The 16,265-nt window shown below is 68.3% G+C and overlaps 3 protein-coding genes across 6 annotated transcripts in view; 1 reads left to right on the top strand and 2 right to left on the bottom strand.

Moving 5' to 3' along the window:
- The window catches only part of MROH1 (maestro heat like repeat family member 1), a 56,240-nt gene extending 53,848 nt beyond the window's left edge, over nucleotides 1-2,392 (bottom strand). For all 4 annotated transcript variants that reach the window (XM_064441930.1, XM_064441932.1, XM_064441931.1 and 1 more), the window contains exons 1-2: nucleotides 2,314-2,392; nucleotides 975-1,365 (exon numbers count right to left, since the gene is read on the bottom strand). In XM_064441930.1, the coding sequence (XP_064298000.1) occupies nucleotides 975-996 (22 nt within the window). In that variant the 5' untranslated portion in view covers nucleotides 997-1,365; nucleotides 2,314-2,392. The remainder of the gene's footprint in view (nucleotides 1-974; nucleotides 1,366-2,313) is intronic.
- A 771-nt stretch (nucleotides 2,393-3,163) lies between these two features.
- Nucleotides 3,164-7,206, bottom strand: HGH1 (HGH1 homolog). The gene is made up of 6 exons (XM_064441929.1): nucleotides 6,633-7,206; nucleotides 6,460-6,560; nucleotides 5,709-5,807; nucleotides 5,544-5,635; nucleotides 3,818-3,940; nucleotides 3,164-3,649 (listed from the first exon to the last, which is right to left on the bottom strand). Exons 1-6 carry the CDS (start codon nucleotides 7,157-7,159, stop codon nucleotides 3,467-3,469), a joined length of 1,125 nt encoding a protein of 374 aa, XP_064297999.1. The 5' UTR covers nucleotides 7,160-7,206; the 3' UTR covers nucleotides 3,164-3,466.
- A 366-nt stretch (nucleotides 7,207-7,572) lies between these two features.
- LOC135311818 (NFX1-type zinc finger-containing protein 1-like) lies at nucleotides 7,573-14,657 on the top strand. The gene is made up of 13 exons (XM_064441928.1): nucleotides 7,573-9,864; nucleotides 10,012-10,168; nucleotides 10,285-10,413; nucleotides 11,053-11,198; nucleotides 11,306-11,437; nucleotides 11,523-11,619; nucleotides 11,925-12,096; nucleotides 12,197-12,316; nucleotides 12,466-12,620; nucleotides 13,024-13,169; nucleotides 13,238-13,348; nucleotides 13,437-13,532; nucleotides 13,608-14,657. Exons 1-13 carry the CDS (start codon nucleotides 8,500-8,502, stop codon nucleotides 14,646-14,648), a joined length of 3,867 nt encoding a protein of 1,288 aa, XP_064297998.1. The 5' UTR covers nucleotides 7,573-8,499; the 3' UTR covers nucleotides 14,649-14,657.
- The last annotated feature ends 1,608 nt before the right edge of the window (nucleotides 14,658-16,265 follow it).

Here is a 16,265-nt window from a genome sequence, read left to right as displayed (position 1 = left end):
GTCCCCAGGCACGACGCCCTCGGCTGCCTGGGATTGCGGGGTCCCGTTAAAAACGCTGCCCCGACGCGGCAGCGGGCAGAGGGACGGAGCCCAGCCAGGTCCTGCCGGCAGCGAGCCGCTGCTGCGGCCCAGAGCTGCGCCCTCGCACCCATCAGCCAGCGACTCTGCTCCGAGAGCCTAATTGTTATTGCGGAGCAGCGTATTTCTCATTAGGGCCTTTGTCGTAATAAGGTTAATTAGTTTCGGAGCAGGCCGCGCAGTCCCACCCCATGGCTCACACCCAGCCCACGGAAGAAAGATGCCCCACTTTGGGGGTTTTCATTTTCCAAGGCAGGGGATTGTGGAGACGTTTGCCACGCTGTCACGTTAAAGCCAACGTGACCCAGTGCTGCTGCTGAAGGTAATCCCTGCTCCCACCCCAAGCCATCCCTTCCCCGTGGCTTAGTTAAACCAGAAAATTCTTTATTGCCTTAAAAAAAAAAAAAAAGGCTCATTTCAAAGCTAGCTGGGATCAGTTTAGGGAACACACAAGGGTTTATACCAGTTTAAACATTTAGAGACTATTTAAGCTTATGCAATTTGCAGCAGAGACAAGGCCCGAGATTAATTTCTAGGGCAGGGAATTACTGTGCACAGAGAACGGCTCCCTCCTCCCGTCCCCGACCACTACGTCTCTCCAGATGCTGCGGAGAGCTACAGCAGCTCAGGCCCGGCAGCTTCGACGTCGGCTCCACCGCAGAGGGCCTGCCGAGGCAGAGCTGAGCTCCCCCAGGGCACTGGCAAGGCAATTCAGCCTTGTTAGCGAGAGAGACTTCCCGCCCGGCTCCGGAAGCAGCGCAGAAAAGCTGTGCTGGAGCCGGGCACGACGAGCAGCCCGAGGCGAAGGGGGGCTGCGGCCAGAGGGAAGGAGGCTCCCGCGGCAGGGCCGGCGCCCTGAAGCCCCTCGCCCGCTCCCACCGCGCTCCCATACTCACGTTTTATCCGTGACTCCGTCATGCTCCGCGTTTTCAGCTTCCCCACCAGCAGAAGGCAGTTGGCAGCTTCCTCGGTCTCAAACCCGGGGATCCCTGGGGAACCTATTTTTACACGCTACCTTTACTTCCACGGAGAATACTCTCTGGGGTTCTGGCGCGGGTCAGCAAGCCAACGCCGGGCGCGGCGAGGCGGAGGAGATGCCCTACAGCAGCCACGAGGAAGGCGAAACGCCCGTTGCTCGCAGGCAGACACCGCCCTGCCCCAGCTCTGGTTCCGAGAGGCCGGCAGGCAGCAGGCGCCGCGCTTCCATCGGTCCCCAGGACCGTCCCTAGAGAGGTCGGAGCCGGAGGGAGAGCATGGCGGGTTCCGCGCCGCGTCTTCCTTCGTGACCTGCGAACGAGAGGATGTTTTTCACATTAGCAGGACAGACTTAAAAGCTAAACTGCCCCACACCGACTCCTCTCCTGTTATTGGGAGGAATTCGAAGCTGCAGCCCCTCGCGTTGGTGAGACGGCGAGCCCGAGGCGGGTGCCTGGTCAGCCAGCCCCTGCGCGCTGCCGGAGGAGCCAAGGCCACGCTCCGAATATTTATCCCCCCAAAAACGGGTAGACGAGCGAGGGAGCGAAGCTTCCAGCGCCTGGCAAGGCCGGGAGCCCCGCCGCCGGGGCAGGGCTGGGCTCAGCTGCTTTAACCGACCCCCGCCAGGCCAGGCACGGACATGTTTTCCCTAAAATAAGATTTGAGGGACGACGTTCCAGGCCTCCCTGGCTGCCTCAAGCCCGGCACTGCCCGCCAAGCCTCCTCCACCCCGGGCAGGCCGGACAGCCGGCCCCGAAGGGCTCGTCCCCCAGCCGTGCCGCCCGCCCCGCCGCGGCACCCCGACCCCGGGGCAGCACCCCGACCCCGCCGCGGCACCCCGGCCTTTGACAAAGCCATTCGCCTCCCCTGCGGAGTGGGGGGGGGCCGTGTCACGGAGGTGGAGGGGAGGCAGGCGCTGCCCCGGTTTCCCTCGGGAAGCCACGCAGCCATCCCGGTTTCCCAACGCCGGGGGCTCCGGTAACAGGCACCGGAGCTTCGCCCGCAGTCGGGGGTGCCCGCGGGGGCTCCCCACGGAAGTCGGTGCCTCCCGGGAGTGAGAAGGGGAGCGCAGGGGGCTCCCCGGGGGGGGACGGGTGGCGGGCGCCGGGCTGGGGCACCGGCCGCTCCCCGGTGCCAGGGGAGGGTCTGGCGGCTCCAGGCCCCGGAGCCCCCCGGGAGAGCGGGCGGGCAGGCAGCAGCGGCTCCCCGCCACGCCGCCCGCCCGCGCTCCCTTCCCCGGCCCCCCCACGCCGCACTCACCGCGGCCGCCGCCGGACCGGGACCCGCTCGGCCCCCGGCGCCGCTTCCGGGTGCGTCCGTCACGCCCCCTGCCACGCCCCCTTTGTCCCGCCCCGGGCCCCGCCCCGCAGGCGGCCCCCCGCGCATGCGCACAGCGGCGTGGCCGTGGGGCGGGCCGCCGGCGCAGCGAGACCTCTCCCGTGTGCTCCCCCCCGCCCTGTGTCCGTCTGTCCGTCCGCCCCCCGTGTCCCCATGAGCCAGTGCGGTAAAGCTGGGTGAGGGGCGTCCTTCCCCCACCCACCCGGGCCACGCCGCGCCGGGGGAGTTTGGGGCAGCGAGAGGGCCGTGGGGGTGTCCCACAGCAGGGACCCCCACCCAGGGACACCCTGCAGACAGACAGGGACCCGCACCCAGTCCCGACTTCGACCCAGGCACATCCCAGCGTGCCCCCCCACCCCCGCGTATATCCCAGCACGGGGACCCCCACAGACAGGGACCCCCACCCAGATACAGCCCAGAGTGGGGAACCCCCACCCAGGGGCACCCTGCAGACAGGGACCCACCCCACTTGAGTGTATCCCACACAAAGGGACCCCCACCCAGGCAAGTCCCAGCATGGGGACCCCGACCCAGGGGCACCCTGCAGACAGGGACCCCCGCCCAGGCACTTCCCCTGTATCCCCAGGGTTCCCTGATATGGGAGGGGGAATCCCGGGGGGTGCTCCCAAGGAGGGGGTAACCCTGTGCCCCCCCACATCCCCCCAGGATGGGGACTGGAGGCACCCAGCCCCACCTTTCCCAGAGGATGCCACCTCCCCCAGTGGGCCCCATGCCCCAGCCTCCCCAAACCCCTCCTTGGGGTCAGAGCAGGTTTGGGCTGGAAACCCTTTATTTTGCAAGGCACATAGCAGCAGCGAAGCACCCGGGGGTCTGCACTGGGGCAGCCCCACAGCCATGGGCAGGGAGCTGTGGCCCCCTCCCAAATCTCCCCCACCATATTCCAGTCTCATCCTGCCACAGGAATGGCAGAGCTCTGCCAGGCAAGGGGGAACCTGCCCCACAGCACCCCAAATTTGCTTCACGAGCAGCAGGGTGCCCCAACAGCTGGATCGTCTCAGCAGCAGCGCCCGGTGGGCGACCCAGCTGCATGGGAGAGGCCGCAGGCAGCAGCCCCTCACCGCGACAGCTCCTCGGGGCACGGTTTCGAGCCCCGCGCCTCTTCCCGCTCCTCCTGCTCCCGCCGCCACCGCTCCTCTTCCTCCCGATCCAGGCGCTGCAGCTGCTGCTCCACCTCCTCGGGGACCTTCACCTCCAGCAGGTTCTCCATCCCTGGGCCAGGCTCGTCCCCAATCAGCACCTTTTCCCAGGAGGGGGAGGAAGGCTCAGGGAGGGGGGACAGGCCGGTGGGATGCCGGGACCCCTCCCCAGGGCTCTCTGCAAGGAGCCCCGCAGCCCCAGCGGGGAGCAGAGAGCGAGGGAGAGGCAGGACAGAGCCCTTGGAGCACCCTGGAACCTTCCTCCCCACCTGAATGAGCTTCTCGCAGGCAGCCAGCACGTCGGGCTCCCGCTCCCAGCGGTGCAGCTCCCGCAGGACCAGGTATGTCCCCTTCTCCCTCACGATGTTCCGGCCGGCCTTGGTGGCCGTGAGCTGCGAAGGACACGGAGCAGCAGCATGGGCAAGGGCTGCCGCGTGGCAGGCCAGGCTCTCCCCTGCCCCTCTGGGGGGTACGGAACGCCCCACGGCGTGGGGGGCTGCCACAGAGCTGCTCTGACTCCAGGAGGGGTGGGAAAGCCCCCCAAGGTCTGCAGGGGGCTGGAGAACCTGCCCGCAGGGAGAGGGGGACACTGGTGGGCCCAGCCTGGGGGCAGAGGGCAGCTCCTTGGCCCCCTCATGCAGGATCACAGCCTGGCTGGGGGCGGGGGGGGAAAGGGGCTTCTGGGGGTCACCTGGTCCTCAAGCAGGGACACCCAGAGCTGGTTGTCCAGGACCAGAGAATCATGGAATCATTTACATTAGAAAAGAGCCATCAGGTCCTTGAGCCCCACCGCTAACCCAGCCCTGCCAAGCCCGGCACTAAACCGCGTCCCTCAGCAACGCGTCCTCACGGCTTCGCAATACCCCCAGGGATGGGGGCTCCACCGCCGCCCTGGGCAGCCTGTGCCGGCGCTTGGCAGCCCTTGCTGCGAGGAAACTGTGCCCAATATCTAATCTAAACCTCCCCTGGTGCAGCCTGAGGCTGTTTCCACTTGTCTTATCGCTTGTTATTGGGAGGCCAACGCCCCCCTCACTCCAGCCCCTCTCAGGCAGCTGCAGAGAGCGAGAAGGGCTCCCCTCAGCCCCCTCTTCTCCAGGCTAAACCCCCCCAGCTCCCCCAGCTGCCCCCCAGCACACTTGTGCTCCAGACCCTGCCCCAGCCCCGCTGCCCTTCTCTGGACACGCTCCAGCCCCTCAAGGCCCTTCTTGTCCCGAGGGGCCCAAACCTGAGCCCAGCATTCGAGGTGGGGCCTCCCCAGGGCCGAGCACAGGGGCCCCATCCCTGCCCGGCTCCTGCTGGCCACCCCAGTGCTGACACAAGCCCGGGGGCTGGTGGCCTCCTTGGCCACCCGGGCACTGCTGGCTCATGCCCAGCCGGCTGTCAGCCAGCACCCCCAGGGCCTTCTCCGCCGGGCACTTCCCAGCCCCTCTGCCCCAGGCCTGGGGCGCTGCCTGGGGTTGGGGTGACCCAAGGGCAGGACCCGGCACTTGGCTTTGGTGAACCTCACACCGTCTCTTCTCTGGTATGAGCAGAAGTTGTTGCCTGGGGTTGTTCCTTCTCCCTGTTGAGCTCCATGAGCTCCTGCCAGCCCACCTCTCCAGGTCCCTCCAGATACCAGCATGACCGTCCAGAGTACAAGCCGCTCCCCCCAGCTCGGTGCATCCACAGACGTGCCGCAGGTATGCTCTACCCCGCCATCCAAAAGGTTAATGAAGACACCGAAGAGGACCAGAGCCCGTGTCGGCCCCTGGGGCACACCACTGGTCACCAGCCACCAACTGGACTTTGTGCCACCGACGACCACCCTGTGGGCCCGTCCAGTTTTCAATCCACCTCACCGCCTACTCGTCCAGCCCAGACATCATCGCTTCCCAGTAGCGATCTCCCAGCAGACAGCATGTTCTGGGGCAGCCCCGAGCACCTTTTTACCCCACAGGAGCCCCCGCTTGGGCTCTTGCCCTCTGCCCCACCACAGTTTTCACCAGGGGGACCCACCAACATGATGGCTTCCAGCAGCATCTTCCGGATGTCGGGTTCTTCCTCTCGCTGCTTGTCCTGTGGCAGGTACTGCAGGTCCGCAGGCAGCCCTGGGGGAGAGGCAGCCTCAGGGGGAGGCAGAGGGCCAGCAGCCCCCAGACACCCACTCTGACACCCACTTACTTTCCATCTCATCCTCGGGGAATTCCTCAGGGCCTGCTAGAGGCAGGAGGAGGAAGGGCAGAATGTCGACCTCCTCACTCAGCAGCCACTCATGGTCCTCTGGGGACAGCCGGGGGTCAGAGGAGCTGCCAGAGCCCAGCCGGGGCAGCCACGGTGGGGTGACCCCAGCTGCTCACCCACTCCCCCCACCAGTGGGACTGGGGAAAGATTCAGAACAGCAAAAGCAAAGAAAACCCACGGGTCAAGATAAAGGCAGCTCGGTAAGCGAAGGGGGAAAAAACACAAAAGCCCCAGGCGACATAAAGGCACTGGTCCCTCCACACAGCCTGATGCCCAGCCCACCCCCACGCAATGGCTGCTTCGGCCCCCTCCCTGCTTTAGTGCTGACCGTGGCGCCGTACAGCACGGGACATCCCTCCAGTCCGTGCGTCCCCCCAATCTCCTGCCCACCCCCAACCCACTCGCTGGCAAGAAATGCAGACGGCCTTGATGTTGTGTGAACGCTGCTCAGCACCAGCTAAACCCAACCAGCACCGGCTAAACCCGGCTGTCCTACCGGTGCCACACCGGTCACCGCTCTGGAACGTGGCATCCTGTGGGTGCTATAAAGTGAACTCCATCCCAGCCAAACCCAGCACCCCGAGCTCCTGAGCGGGCTGGCAGTGTGGGACAGCCCATCGCAGCCCACGGCAAGGGCGGCTCAGCCCGGTAGCCGGTGTGGGGCTCTGCAGCTCGGACAGGGGGTTCTCACCATGCTCGAAGCAGCAGTTCCTGAGAGCCCCCACGATGCCCCGGCGATGGACAGCGGAGTCCTTGTACTGCGTGAAGGGCAGCAGCCGCTGCACCGAGCACCTGCGGGAGACACGGGGGGTGACACCAGGCTGGAGACCCCCGCCCCCGCCCCCCCTCCCAGCGGAGCCCTACCGGGAGCGGTCGAGGAGCCCGCGGCGACCCTCGGGCAGCTGGCTGAGGTTGCAGAGGAGCGGGCCGAGCTGGGGCGGCGGCTGGGGCTCGCCGAGGGCCTGGAGGAGCGGCGCCATCCCGGTGCCGCGCTCCCGCAGTCCCCGCAGCACCCGCCGGGCCGCGCCGCGCTCCCGGCAGAGGTTGGCCAGCAGCCCGCAAGCCAGCCCGCCCGGCAGCAGCCCCAGCACGACGGGGAGCGCGGCCAGCAGCGGCCCACCGGCCGCCGGTTCGGACGAGAGGTTCACCAGGCAGCCCAGGGCGCGGCGGGCCACCGGCGGACTGGGCCCCGCCGCCAGCTCCAGCAGGGCCGACACGACCCCGGGCCGCTCCGCCAGCAGCCGCCGACCCGCCGGGACCCCCGAGAGCGCCAGCGCAGCCTCGGCCGCGCCTGCCCGCGCCGCCGGGCCCGCCGCCGGGGAGAGAAGCGCCGCCAGCTCCGCCGCCGCTGCCGCCTCCTCCTCCGCCGCCGCCGCCATGGCGGCCGCCATCTTGCGCGCGGCCGTCACCTCGCAACCACACGCGCTCCGCAGGGCGACGGGCGGGCGCGAGGGCCAATGAGCGCCGAGCGGGCAGAGGAAGCGCCAATCAGCTAAGGAGCGGGCGGCAAAGGGGGAGGAAGCGGCGGGGAGAGGCGTTCTGGGAATGGAGGTCATCCAGGATTGGCCGCGCCCCCACAGTCCGCCCCAAGTTGGCCACGCCCCCGGGCATGAGGCGCCGCAGGGTCCTAGAGAGAGTGGGAGAGTGTGCCTAGGTTGGGGGGACTCTGGCGTGCGTGGGTGGGGGAGAGACCCTGGTGTGCGTGGGTAGAGAGGGACCTGGGTGTGCGTGGGTGGGGAGGGACCTGGGTGTGCGTGGGTAGAGAGGGACCTGGGTGTGCGTGGGTGGGGAGGGCCCGGGTGTCCGTGGGAGGGCTGTGGGGGGACGTGGGCGTTCGTGGGGGTCACGGCGTGGGGCTGCCGTTTCCCCGTGGCCCCTCACGGGCCGCGCCCAGGTAAGCCCACGCCTGACCGTAGTCAGCCCCACCATGCCGGGGGCGCCGCCACCCTCGTGGCCACCCGCCCCTTCCTCGGCGGGACGAAGGTGGGAGCAGCCCCGGATCCCCGTCCCTCTGCCGGGGTGGGAACCTCTGGGTCGCTTGTCCCCTGCCACGGTGACCCTTCGGCAGGTCCCGGCGTGGCCGAGCCGCCCGTGAGGGCCTGAGTCCCGGCGCTGACACTGGTGACAGTCCCGGTGTTACACCGGTACCGTCCCGATACGGTGCTGGCGCTGACCCCGGGGCGCTCCCGGCGCTGGCACCGGCTCGTTCCCGTTGCGGGTCCCGGCACGGTCTCGGGGCCGTCCCGAGGGCGGCGCTTCCCGCATCAGTTTCTGTTTCTCCGCGGGTAAGTTTCTGGTCAAGAAATGGAGGAGACGCCCAGACGCCCCTGGCAACTCGTCCGGAGCCGTCCGGCAGCACCCCCGGAGCCGTCCGGCACCATCCGCGGAGCCCTCCCGCATCACCCTCGGAGCCCTCCCGTAGCACCCTCGGAGCCCTCCCGCAGCACCCCCGCGCACCCCCGGCACCTTTCCCGGCGGTTCCCAGTGCCCGACCCGTCCCTGCCGGGGCCGTCCCCGGTGCCAGCGGCTCCCCACACCCGCGCCGTAGAGTGGCCGTGCCCCACGCACGGCCCCAGCGCTGCCCCAGGGCAGGTGAGTGGAGCCGGGGCCGGCCGGGACCGGGGGCACAGCCGCCATCCCCGCACTCCCCGCTCCCACAGCAACCCCGTTCCCCTCACCCTCCCTTTGGCCGCGGCCCCGCGGCCTCACGTCCCTGTCCCTGCGTGGGCCGATGCCACGCCACGTCCCCCCGTCCCGCCGGGGCCTCTCCCCACCCCGCACCCGGTCCCGCAGCCCCAAGCGCTGGCGGTCGGCGAGCCCCGAGGGGGACTGGGATGCCCGGTATAACGGCTGGCGGGCCCCAGAGCTGGGGTACAGCAGGGAGCCCCCTGACCTTCTGGGCAGCCTGGAGCGGCTCTGCGACCGCAGCCCCAGGCAGCTCCTGCCCTTCCTGCGGGACCACGCGTTGGAACTGGGCCAGCTGCTGGCTCGCCAGGACCTGAGCCCAGCCCAGGTGTACGCGCTGCTGCGGGCCCTCGGGGCCGTGCTGGAGCACGGGGGGCTGCGGCAGCCCTCCACGCCCCTCCTGGCCCTGCTGCTGACCCGGGATTTCATCCTGGGGGACCTGCTGAGGTTCATCACCGAGCTGGACACCTTCCAGTGCTGGGACGGACAGGTCTCTCAGGAGGTGGTGGGGGACACAGTGGCCGCTCTCCACCACCTGCTGACCGCCTGCCCCAGCCACGTGCGGACGCTGCTCTGCTACCCCGTCGACCTCCTCTTCTGCACCGTGCAGCGGCTCCAGAGCCGCGGCTTCCAGTTCTCCTGGCTCATCCAGCAGCGCCTGCACGACGCCAAGCGCCGGGTGGACGCGGCTTTCCCCCACCGCCACCGTCCCGCCGGCGCTTGGCTGGATGACTTCCGTGAGGTGCCGGTGATCCCCGCGCCCGAGGAGCTCTTTGGGGAGGCGGAGGGCCGGCTGCGCCCCAACCTGTGGCGCGGGGCGCACGAGAGCGCCGCAGCCTACCTGGACCTGCACTTCCGACTGCTGCGGGAGGATTTCCTCAAGCCGCTGCGGGACGGCATCGCGGCGGCGTTCTCCCTCGACGGCAACGACGGGGTGGCGCTCAGCCTCTACCGGGGGGTGCAGCTCCACACCGTGGCCGTCACACCAGCCGGTCCCATCTACCTGGCCAATTTCCCACCCCGTGCTGGCCCAGTGGCCGACGAGCGCCTGAAAAGTGGCTCCCTCACCTGCCTCCTCTCCGAGGACTGCTGCCACGTGCTCTTCGGGGTGGTGGCTGGGGTGCCAAAGGGGAGGGCAGCCCACCAGGACTGCATCTGGCTGCACATCCAGACCTACAGCCACCAGCAGCTCCTCGCCCACCTGGGGAGAACCACCTTCACCATGGTGGAGTCCCCGGCCTTCTTTGAGGCGTACCGGCATGTGCTGGAGGGGCTGCAGGAGCTGAGCCCCGCCGCCGTGCCCTTCAGCCGTTACCTGGTGCACTGCAAGCCCAACATCCGCCGCCCCGCGCACCTCGGCGCCGACAGGCTCTTTAACCTCATGCCGCTGCTGCCGGCCGGCGCAGAGAAGGTGGGTCGCTGTGGGGACCCCGCTGGCAGCGCAGGGATTGCAGGACCCCGCCGGGGAGACGCCGGCTGCACTTGACCGTGGATGCAGCTGGGGGAGCCTGGGTGGGGTGCGATGCCGCAGGTGCCCCATCGCTGCTTTCGGTTTCAGGGAGAAGAGCCGGCGGTGGACCTCTCCGCCGTGAGCCTGGACGACCCGGAGATCTGGTCCCCGAAGACTTTCCCCCACTTGGACGAGTCTCAGCTCGCAGCCATCCGGCTGGCGCTGAGCAGGGAGTTCATGCTCATCCAGGGCCCCCCTGGCACAGGTAGGTGCCGGCACCAGCAGTCCTGGTGCTGCCCCTGCACCGTGTCTGCTGGGGGTCTGCGGGGGCACGGCGAGGCTCTCCCTGCCCCCAGCGCATGCCGGCGCTTTCCTCTCCAGGCAAAACCTTCATCGGACTCAAGATCACAGAGCTGCTGCTTCGGAACCAGGATGGGGAGCCCTGGGAGGAGCGGCCGCCCCTCCTGGTGGTGTGCTACACCAACCACGCCCTCGACCAGTTCATGGAAGGTGCTGGTCCCAGTCCCCATCCCCTCCCCAGAGACCCCTCATGCCCGGTGTGGGCTGAGCCAGCGGCGTGCCGGCAGCGTGATGCTCGTGGCTGCCCTCACTGTTGCCCATCATACTCCAGCTCCAGGTGGCTGGAGCTGGGCTCCCTGTGGGCCAGCACTGCCACCACACCGGCACAGGCTGGCACAGGCTGGCAGGGCAGTCGGGGGAAAAGGGAGGACGTTGCCGTGGGGTTGGGGGGCAGGTTGGACATGGCCATGGGGTGTTTGGCATGGCCTTAGGGTTGGAGGGCAATTTGGGCACGGTCATGGAGTCATTGGGCAGATTGGGCACGGCCATGGGGTTGTTGGGCAATTTGGGAACGGCCATGGGTCATTGGGCAGGTTGGGCATGGTCATGGAGGTGGGGTTGGCCATGGCTTTGAGGGGCACAGACCTGGGGTTGTTGGGCAATTTGGGCATGGCCATGGGGTCGTTGGGCAAGTTGGGAATGGCCATGGGTCATTGGGCAGGTTGGGCGTAGTCATGGGGGTGGAGTTGGCCATGGTTTTGGGGGGCACAGCCATGGGGTCGTTGGGCAAGTTGGGCATGGCCATGGGATCGGCGCCCAAGCTGCCAGCCTGGCCCTGTCCTCCCCCAGGCATCCTCCAGTTCCAGCCCACCCAAGTGGTGCGCATCGGGGCGAACTGCCGAAGCGAGAAGGTGAAGGGCTGCTCCCTGCAGCTGCTCCGGCAAAGAGCACCCTGCGGGCTGTTGGGGGTCAGCAGCTGGCGGCAGCACATGCAGGTATGGGGCGGGCCCCTCTCACCCGCGCCCGCCCAGCAGCTCGCTGGCAGCAGGGGCTTGGCGTGTCCCGCTTTTGCCTCGCCCCAGCGGTTCTCGGCCCCCCCCAGATGCGGAGCGCCTTGCAGGAGCAGGAGAAGAGCATCGCCTTCTGCACGGAGGTGCTGGGGCTGCTCCGCCGCGGCATCCTCACCACCAGCGAGCTGGAGGCAGAGATTGAGAAGGACGACCTGCTCTTAAAGGTGGGGATGTGGGCGGCTGCCGCAGCCCTGATGTGGACCCAGGGGTCTAGGTCGGCTGAGCTCAGCCCCGCCGTCCCCCTCCCAGGGCACTGTGCATCTGGACATGCTGCAGTGGCTGCAGGTGCAGACCCCGGTGCCGCCAGAGGACAGGAGCCCGCGGCGAGGCCAGGACTGTGCGGCAGGTGACCCTCACTGCCACTTTCGTCCCCAGTCAGGCTCATGGGGGGGGGATTTTGGGGACACACACACACCCCCGACTTGCATCAGGCATGGTGGGGTCAGCAGGAGCTACCCAGTGGGAGTGGGAGTCCCGGTGGGACCCCAGGCAGAGGTGGGGGGCAGGCGTGGGGCTGCCCTGGGGACAGGGGAGGAGGAGGAGGGCTGTCCCTATCCCCAAGCCCCCAGGGATGCTGGCATCCCCCTGCCAGCAGTGCCCCGTGGGGTGCCACCGTGGGGCCACCGCCAGCTGCTGCGGCTCTGCCCACAGGCACAGAGCGAGGGGCCGGGCGGCACCGGGGGGACCCTGGGGCAGAGGAGAGCTGGGAGATGCGCGGGGACGAGTGGTGCCTGGATGAGGAGGAGGAGTTCGACCCGGCCGAGGCTGAGAGAAGAAGAGCCAGGGAGAAGTTCGCCTACATCATCCCCGAGGAGGAGGAGGGGTATGGCCCTGCGCCCTCCAGCTGGCTGGGACCCCAGGGATGTGCTGGGGCTTGCCAGTGGTGAGGGCCCTGATGGCCGCGTCTGTCTGTCCGTCCCCAGCCCGCCGGACATCCAGCTGGCCTGCCAGCTGCAGGACAGCGATGCCATGACCGACGCGGAGGTCAGGCGCCTGAGGAACCTCTGGCAGCTCCGGCTCAGCGACCGGTGGCGGCTCTACAGGTCTCACCGCCCCGTCCCCCCGACGGCGGGTCCCTGGGGAGGGGAGGCCGGTGACGCGGCACCGCTGGCACCAGTGTGGGGTCCCCGTCCCCACATGCTGGTGCCCTGGGGCTGCTCCCCGCGGTGACCCTGTCCCATGCCGGCGGCAGGCGGTGGCTGGGCACCTACGGCGCGGCGCTGGAGGAGGCGCTGGCGCGGCAGCTGGAGGAGTACGAGCAGAGCGCGGCCAAGCTGGCCCAGCACCAGCTCCAGGAGGACCTGCAGATCCTCAGGCAGAGCCGCGTCATCGGGATGACGACCACGGGTCAGAGGGCCGTCGCGCCGGGGCTGGGGCCGGTTACTGCGGTGGTGCCGGTGGCGGTGCCCGTATCAGTGCCAGTGCAATTTCTGGCGCTGGCGCTGCTTCCAGTGCCAGTGTTGGTGCCAACACCGGAGGCAGCGCCAGGACCAGCGCTGGTGCTGCTGGTGCCATCTCCAGTGCCAGCGTTGGTGCCAATGCTGGAGCCAGTGCTAGTACCGGTGTGGGTGGGGTTGCCGGTGCTGGTGGTGCTGGAGATGGTGCCTGACCCCAAAGGGGCTGTGGGAGGTGGGTGAGGAGCCCAGGGTGGAGGGACCAGGGGACATCCCATGGGGTGCAGAGGTCCCTGTGTGCGGGCTGGACCCTGCCAGGGTGCCAGTTCCTTCACCCAGCTTGTCCCCGGCTCCAGGGGCTGCCAAGTACCGCAAGCTGCTCCAGCACGTCCAGCCCCAGACAGTGATTGTGGAAGAGGCTGCGGAGATCCTGGAAGCGCACGTCCTGACCTGCCTCACCACCTCCTGCAAGCACCTCATCCTCATCGGGGACCACCAGCAGGTACGGCGCCCCGGCCCCGCGCCCCGGTGCCCATCGGCGCACCTCGGTGAGCCCAACCCCTTTTGCAGCTGAGACCCAAACCCGCCGACTACACCTTGGAGAAGAAATACTGCCTCGGCGTCTCCCTCTTCCAGCGAATGATCAACAACGAGATCCCCCATGTGCAGCTGCTGTGCCAGGTGAGCCAGACCCCCTGCGTGGGCACTGCCACCCGCCCCACGCCGGGTGCTGCTGCTATGGCTCGAGCTTCCACTGTGTCCCTGGCAGCACCGCATGCGCCCAGAGATCTCCCAGCTGCTCGTCCCCTTCTTCTATGAGGTGCTGAGGGACCACCCGGCTGTCAGCAGCTACAAGAGGATCAAGGTGGGGGGAAGGCCGCTGCAGGGTGGGCGTGGGGATGGGGCCGGTCCCCTGATGCCCGCATCTCCCCCCTGGCAGGGCGTCGAGAGCAGCGTCTTCTTCATCCAGCACGTGGGGGCTGAGGACCTCAGCGGCCACACCGGCAGCTACAGCAACCGCTCGGAGGCCTCCTTCCTGGTGCACCTCTGCAAGTACCTGCTGGAGCAGGGCTACGGCAAGGGGCAGCTCACCGTCCTCACCCCCTACCGCGGCCAGGTGGCCACCATCTGGCAGCTGCTGGCCAGGAGGGACATGGCCGAGGTGGCCGTCTGCACCGTGGATGACTTCCAAGGGAAGGAGAGCGACATCGTCTTGCTCTCGCTGGTGCGGAGCAACCCGGAGGGGCGGATCGGCTTCCTCGGGGACCGCCACCGCGTCTGTGTGGCTTTCTCCCGCGCCAGAAAGGGCTTCTACTGCGTCGGCGACCTGGAGGGCATCGCCCGGGGCACCGGCGGCTGGCTCTGGGCCGAGATCCTGGACGCCCTGAAGAGCAAGGGCCTAGTGGGGGACGGGCTGGTGCTGACCTGCCAAAACCACCCCGAGGTGACGGTGACAGTGCGGGACGCCTCCGACTTCAGGCAAAGCCCCGAGGGCGGCTGCACGCACCGGTGCCGGATAGCGCTGCCCTGCGGCCACCCCTGCCCGCGGTACTGCCACCCGCGCGACCGCGAGCACCGGCGGGTGCGCTGCTGCCTGCCCTGCGCCCGGCCGCCCTGCGAGCGCGGCCACCCCTGCCCCAAGCTCTGCTGGGAGGAGTGCGGCCCCTGCCTCAAGAAGGTGGAGAAGGTCCTGCCCCGCTGCGGCCACCGGCAGCGCTTGCCGTGCCACGTGCCGGCTGAGCACTGGTGCTGCCAGGAGCCATGCCTGCGGCCCCTCGCCTGCGGGCATCCCTGCCTGCGGCGCTGCGGGGACGACTGCGGCGGGGACGACTGCGGCGGGGACGACCGCGGTGGGGACGACTGCGGCGGGGACGACCGCGGCGAGGCGGCGGCGGAGGTCCTGCCGTGCAACCAGCCTGCCCGAACCCATCAGGAGCTGCCTGCTGCCTGCCAGGAGAGCAGCCGGCAGAGCCCGCAGTGAGGGCCTCCCTGCAGCCGGTCCCGCTGGTGATGCTGGGCCGGATCCGTGCCGCTGCTGCGCTGTGGTCCCGTCAGCGGCGCTGCTGAGGGGGTCCCTCCGGGCAGGAGCGGGGACCGCGGTGCTGCCGGCACGGTGCTGCCCACAGCCCTGCTCCCCGACTGTGCCGGTAGCCGTGCCCTCCCCGGTGCCACCTCCGCAAGGCCCCACCGATCCCAGCCAGACCCACAGCGATTCCCAACTCGATCCCAGCTGGTCCCATGTCGATTCCCAACTTGATCCCGGGTGGTCCCACAGCGCTTCCCATCTCGATCCCAGGTAGTCCCATGGCGATTCCCAACCCAATCCCAGCTGGTCCCATGGCGATTCCCAACCCGATCCCAGCTGGTCCCATGGCAATTCCCAACTCGATCCCAGCTGGTCCCACAGCAATTCCCATCTTGATCCCGGCTGGTCCCACAGCGATTCCCATCTCAATCCTGGGTGATCCCACAGCAATTCCCATCTCGATCCTGGGTGATCCCACAGCGATTCCCAACTCGATCCCGGCTGGTCCCACAGTGATTCCCAACTTGATCCCGGCTGGTCCCACGGCAATTCCCAACTCAATCCCAGCTGGTCCCACAGCAATTCCCATCTTGATCCCGGCTGGTCCCACAGCGATTCCCATCTCGATCCTGGGTGATCCCACAGCAATTCCCGTCTCGATCCTGGGTGATCCCACAGCGATTCCCAACTCGATCCCGGCTGGTCCCACAGTGATTCCCAACTTGATCCCGGCTGGTCCCACGGCAATTCCCAACTCAATCCCAGCTGGTCTCACGGCAATTCCCAACTCGATCCCAGCTGGTCCCACAGCGATTCCCAACTTGATCCCGGCTGGTCCCACGGCAATTCCCATCTCGATCCTGTGTGGTCCCACAGCGATTCCCAACTTGATCCCGGCTGGTCCCACGGCAATTCCCAACTCGATCCCGGCTGGTCCCACAGCAATCCACAACTCGATCCCGGCTGGTCCCACAGCAATCCACAACTCAATCCCGGCTGGTCCCACGGCGATTCCCAACTTGATCCCGGCTGGTCCCACAGCGATTCCCAACTTGATCCCGGCTGGTCCCACGGCAATTCCCATCTCGATCCTGTGTGGTCCCACAGCGATTCCCAACTCGATCCCGGCTGGTCCCACAGCAATCCACAACTCGATCCCGGCTGGTCCCACAGCAATCCACAACTCGATCCCGGCTGGTCCCACGGCGATGCCAAACTCGACGCCAGCCCACGACAATCCACAACTTGATCCCAGCTGCGCCCTCAGCGAGTCCCAGCTCGATCCTGGCCAGGACCTCGGCAATTCCCAACGTGATCCCAGCTGGATCTGCAGCAATTTCCAGCTCGATCCTGGCTGGAGACGTGGTGACGCCCCAAACACTCCCACGCACCCCGGCGCCTTCGACCGCCACCAGCCTTGGGCATCTCTTGTGCCCCCTTCAGTGGAGCAGAGGTGCCGGCACGGGTGACACCGCAGGGAGGGACAAAGCGTCCATCCCCACCCCGGGCAGGTTCAGCCTTGCTGGGGTTTGGCTGGACGCGGCTCCCCAGGCCGCGGCGGCAGGACCGGGG

Source organism: Phalacrocorax carbo, chromosome 2 (genome assembly GCF_963921805.1).
Source record: "Phalacrocorax carbo chromosome 2, bPhaCar2.1, whole genome shotgun sequence".
NCBI lineage: Eukaryota > Metazoa > Chordata > Aves > Suliformes > Phalacrocoracidae > Phalacrocorax > Phalacrocorax carbo.
Note: the sequence above shows the minus strand (reverse complement) of the source record. Positions and strands in the feature narration are given on the sequence as shown.

Excerpts from the sequence above, each read along its gene's own strand:
- HGH1 (XM_064441929.1), bottom strand. The coding sequence starts at position 7,159 with ATGGCGGCCGCCATGGCGGCGGCGGCGGAGGAGGAGGCGGCAGCGGCG. Across the intron at positions 6,561-6,632 it reads GGGCTCCTCGACCGCTCCCG|GTGCTCGGTGCAGCGGCTGC; the intron begins GTAGGGCTCCGC and ends TGTCTCCCGCAG. Across the intron at positions 3,650-3,817 it reads CCTGCGAGAAGCTCATTCAG|GTGCTGATTGGGGACGAGCC; the intron begins GTGGGGAGGAAG and ends TCCTGGGAAAAG.
- LOC135311818 (XM_064441928.1), top strand. The coding sequence starts at position 8,500 with ATGCCACGCCACGTCCCCCCGTCCCGCCGGGGCCTCTCCCCACCCCGC. Across the intron at positions 11,199-11,305 it reads GCTGGCGGCAGCACATGCAG|ATGCGGAGCGCCTTGCAGGA; the intron begins GTATGGGGCGGG and ends GGCCCCCCCCAG. Across the intron at positions 12,317-12,465 it reads GACCGGTGGCGGCTCTACAG|GCGGTGGCTGGGCACCTACG; the intron begins GTCTCACCGCCC and ends TGCCGGCGGCAG.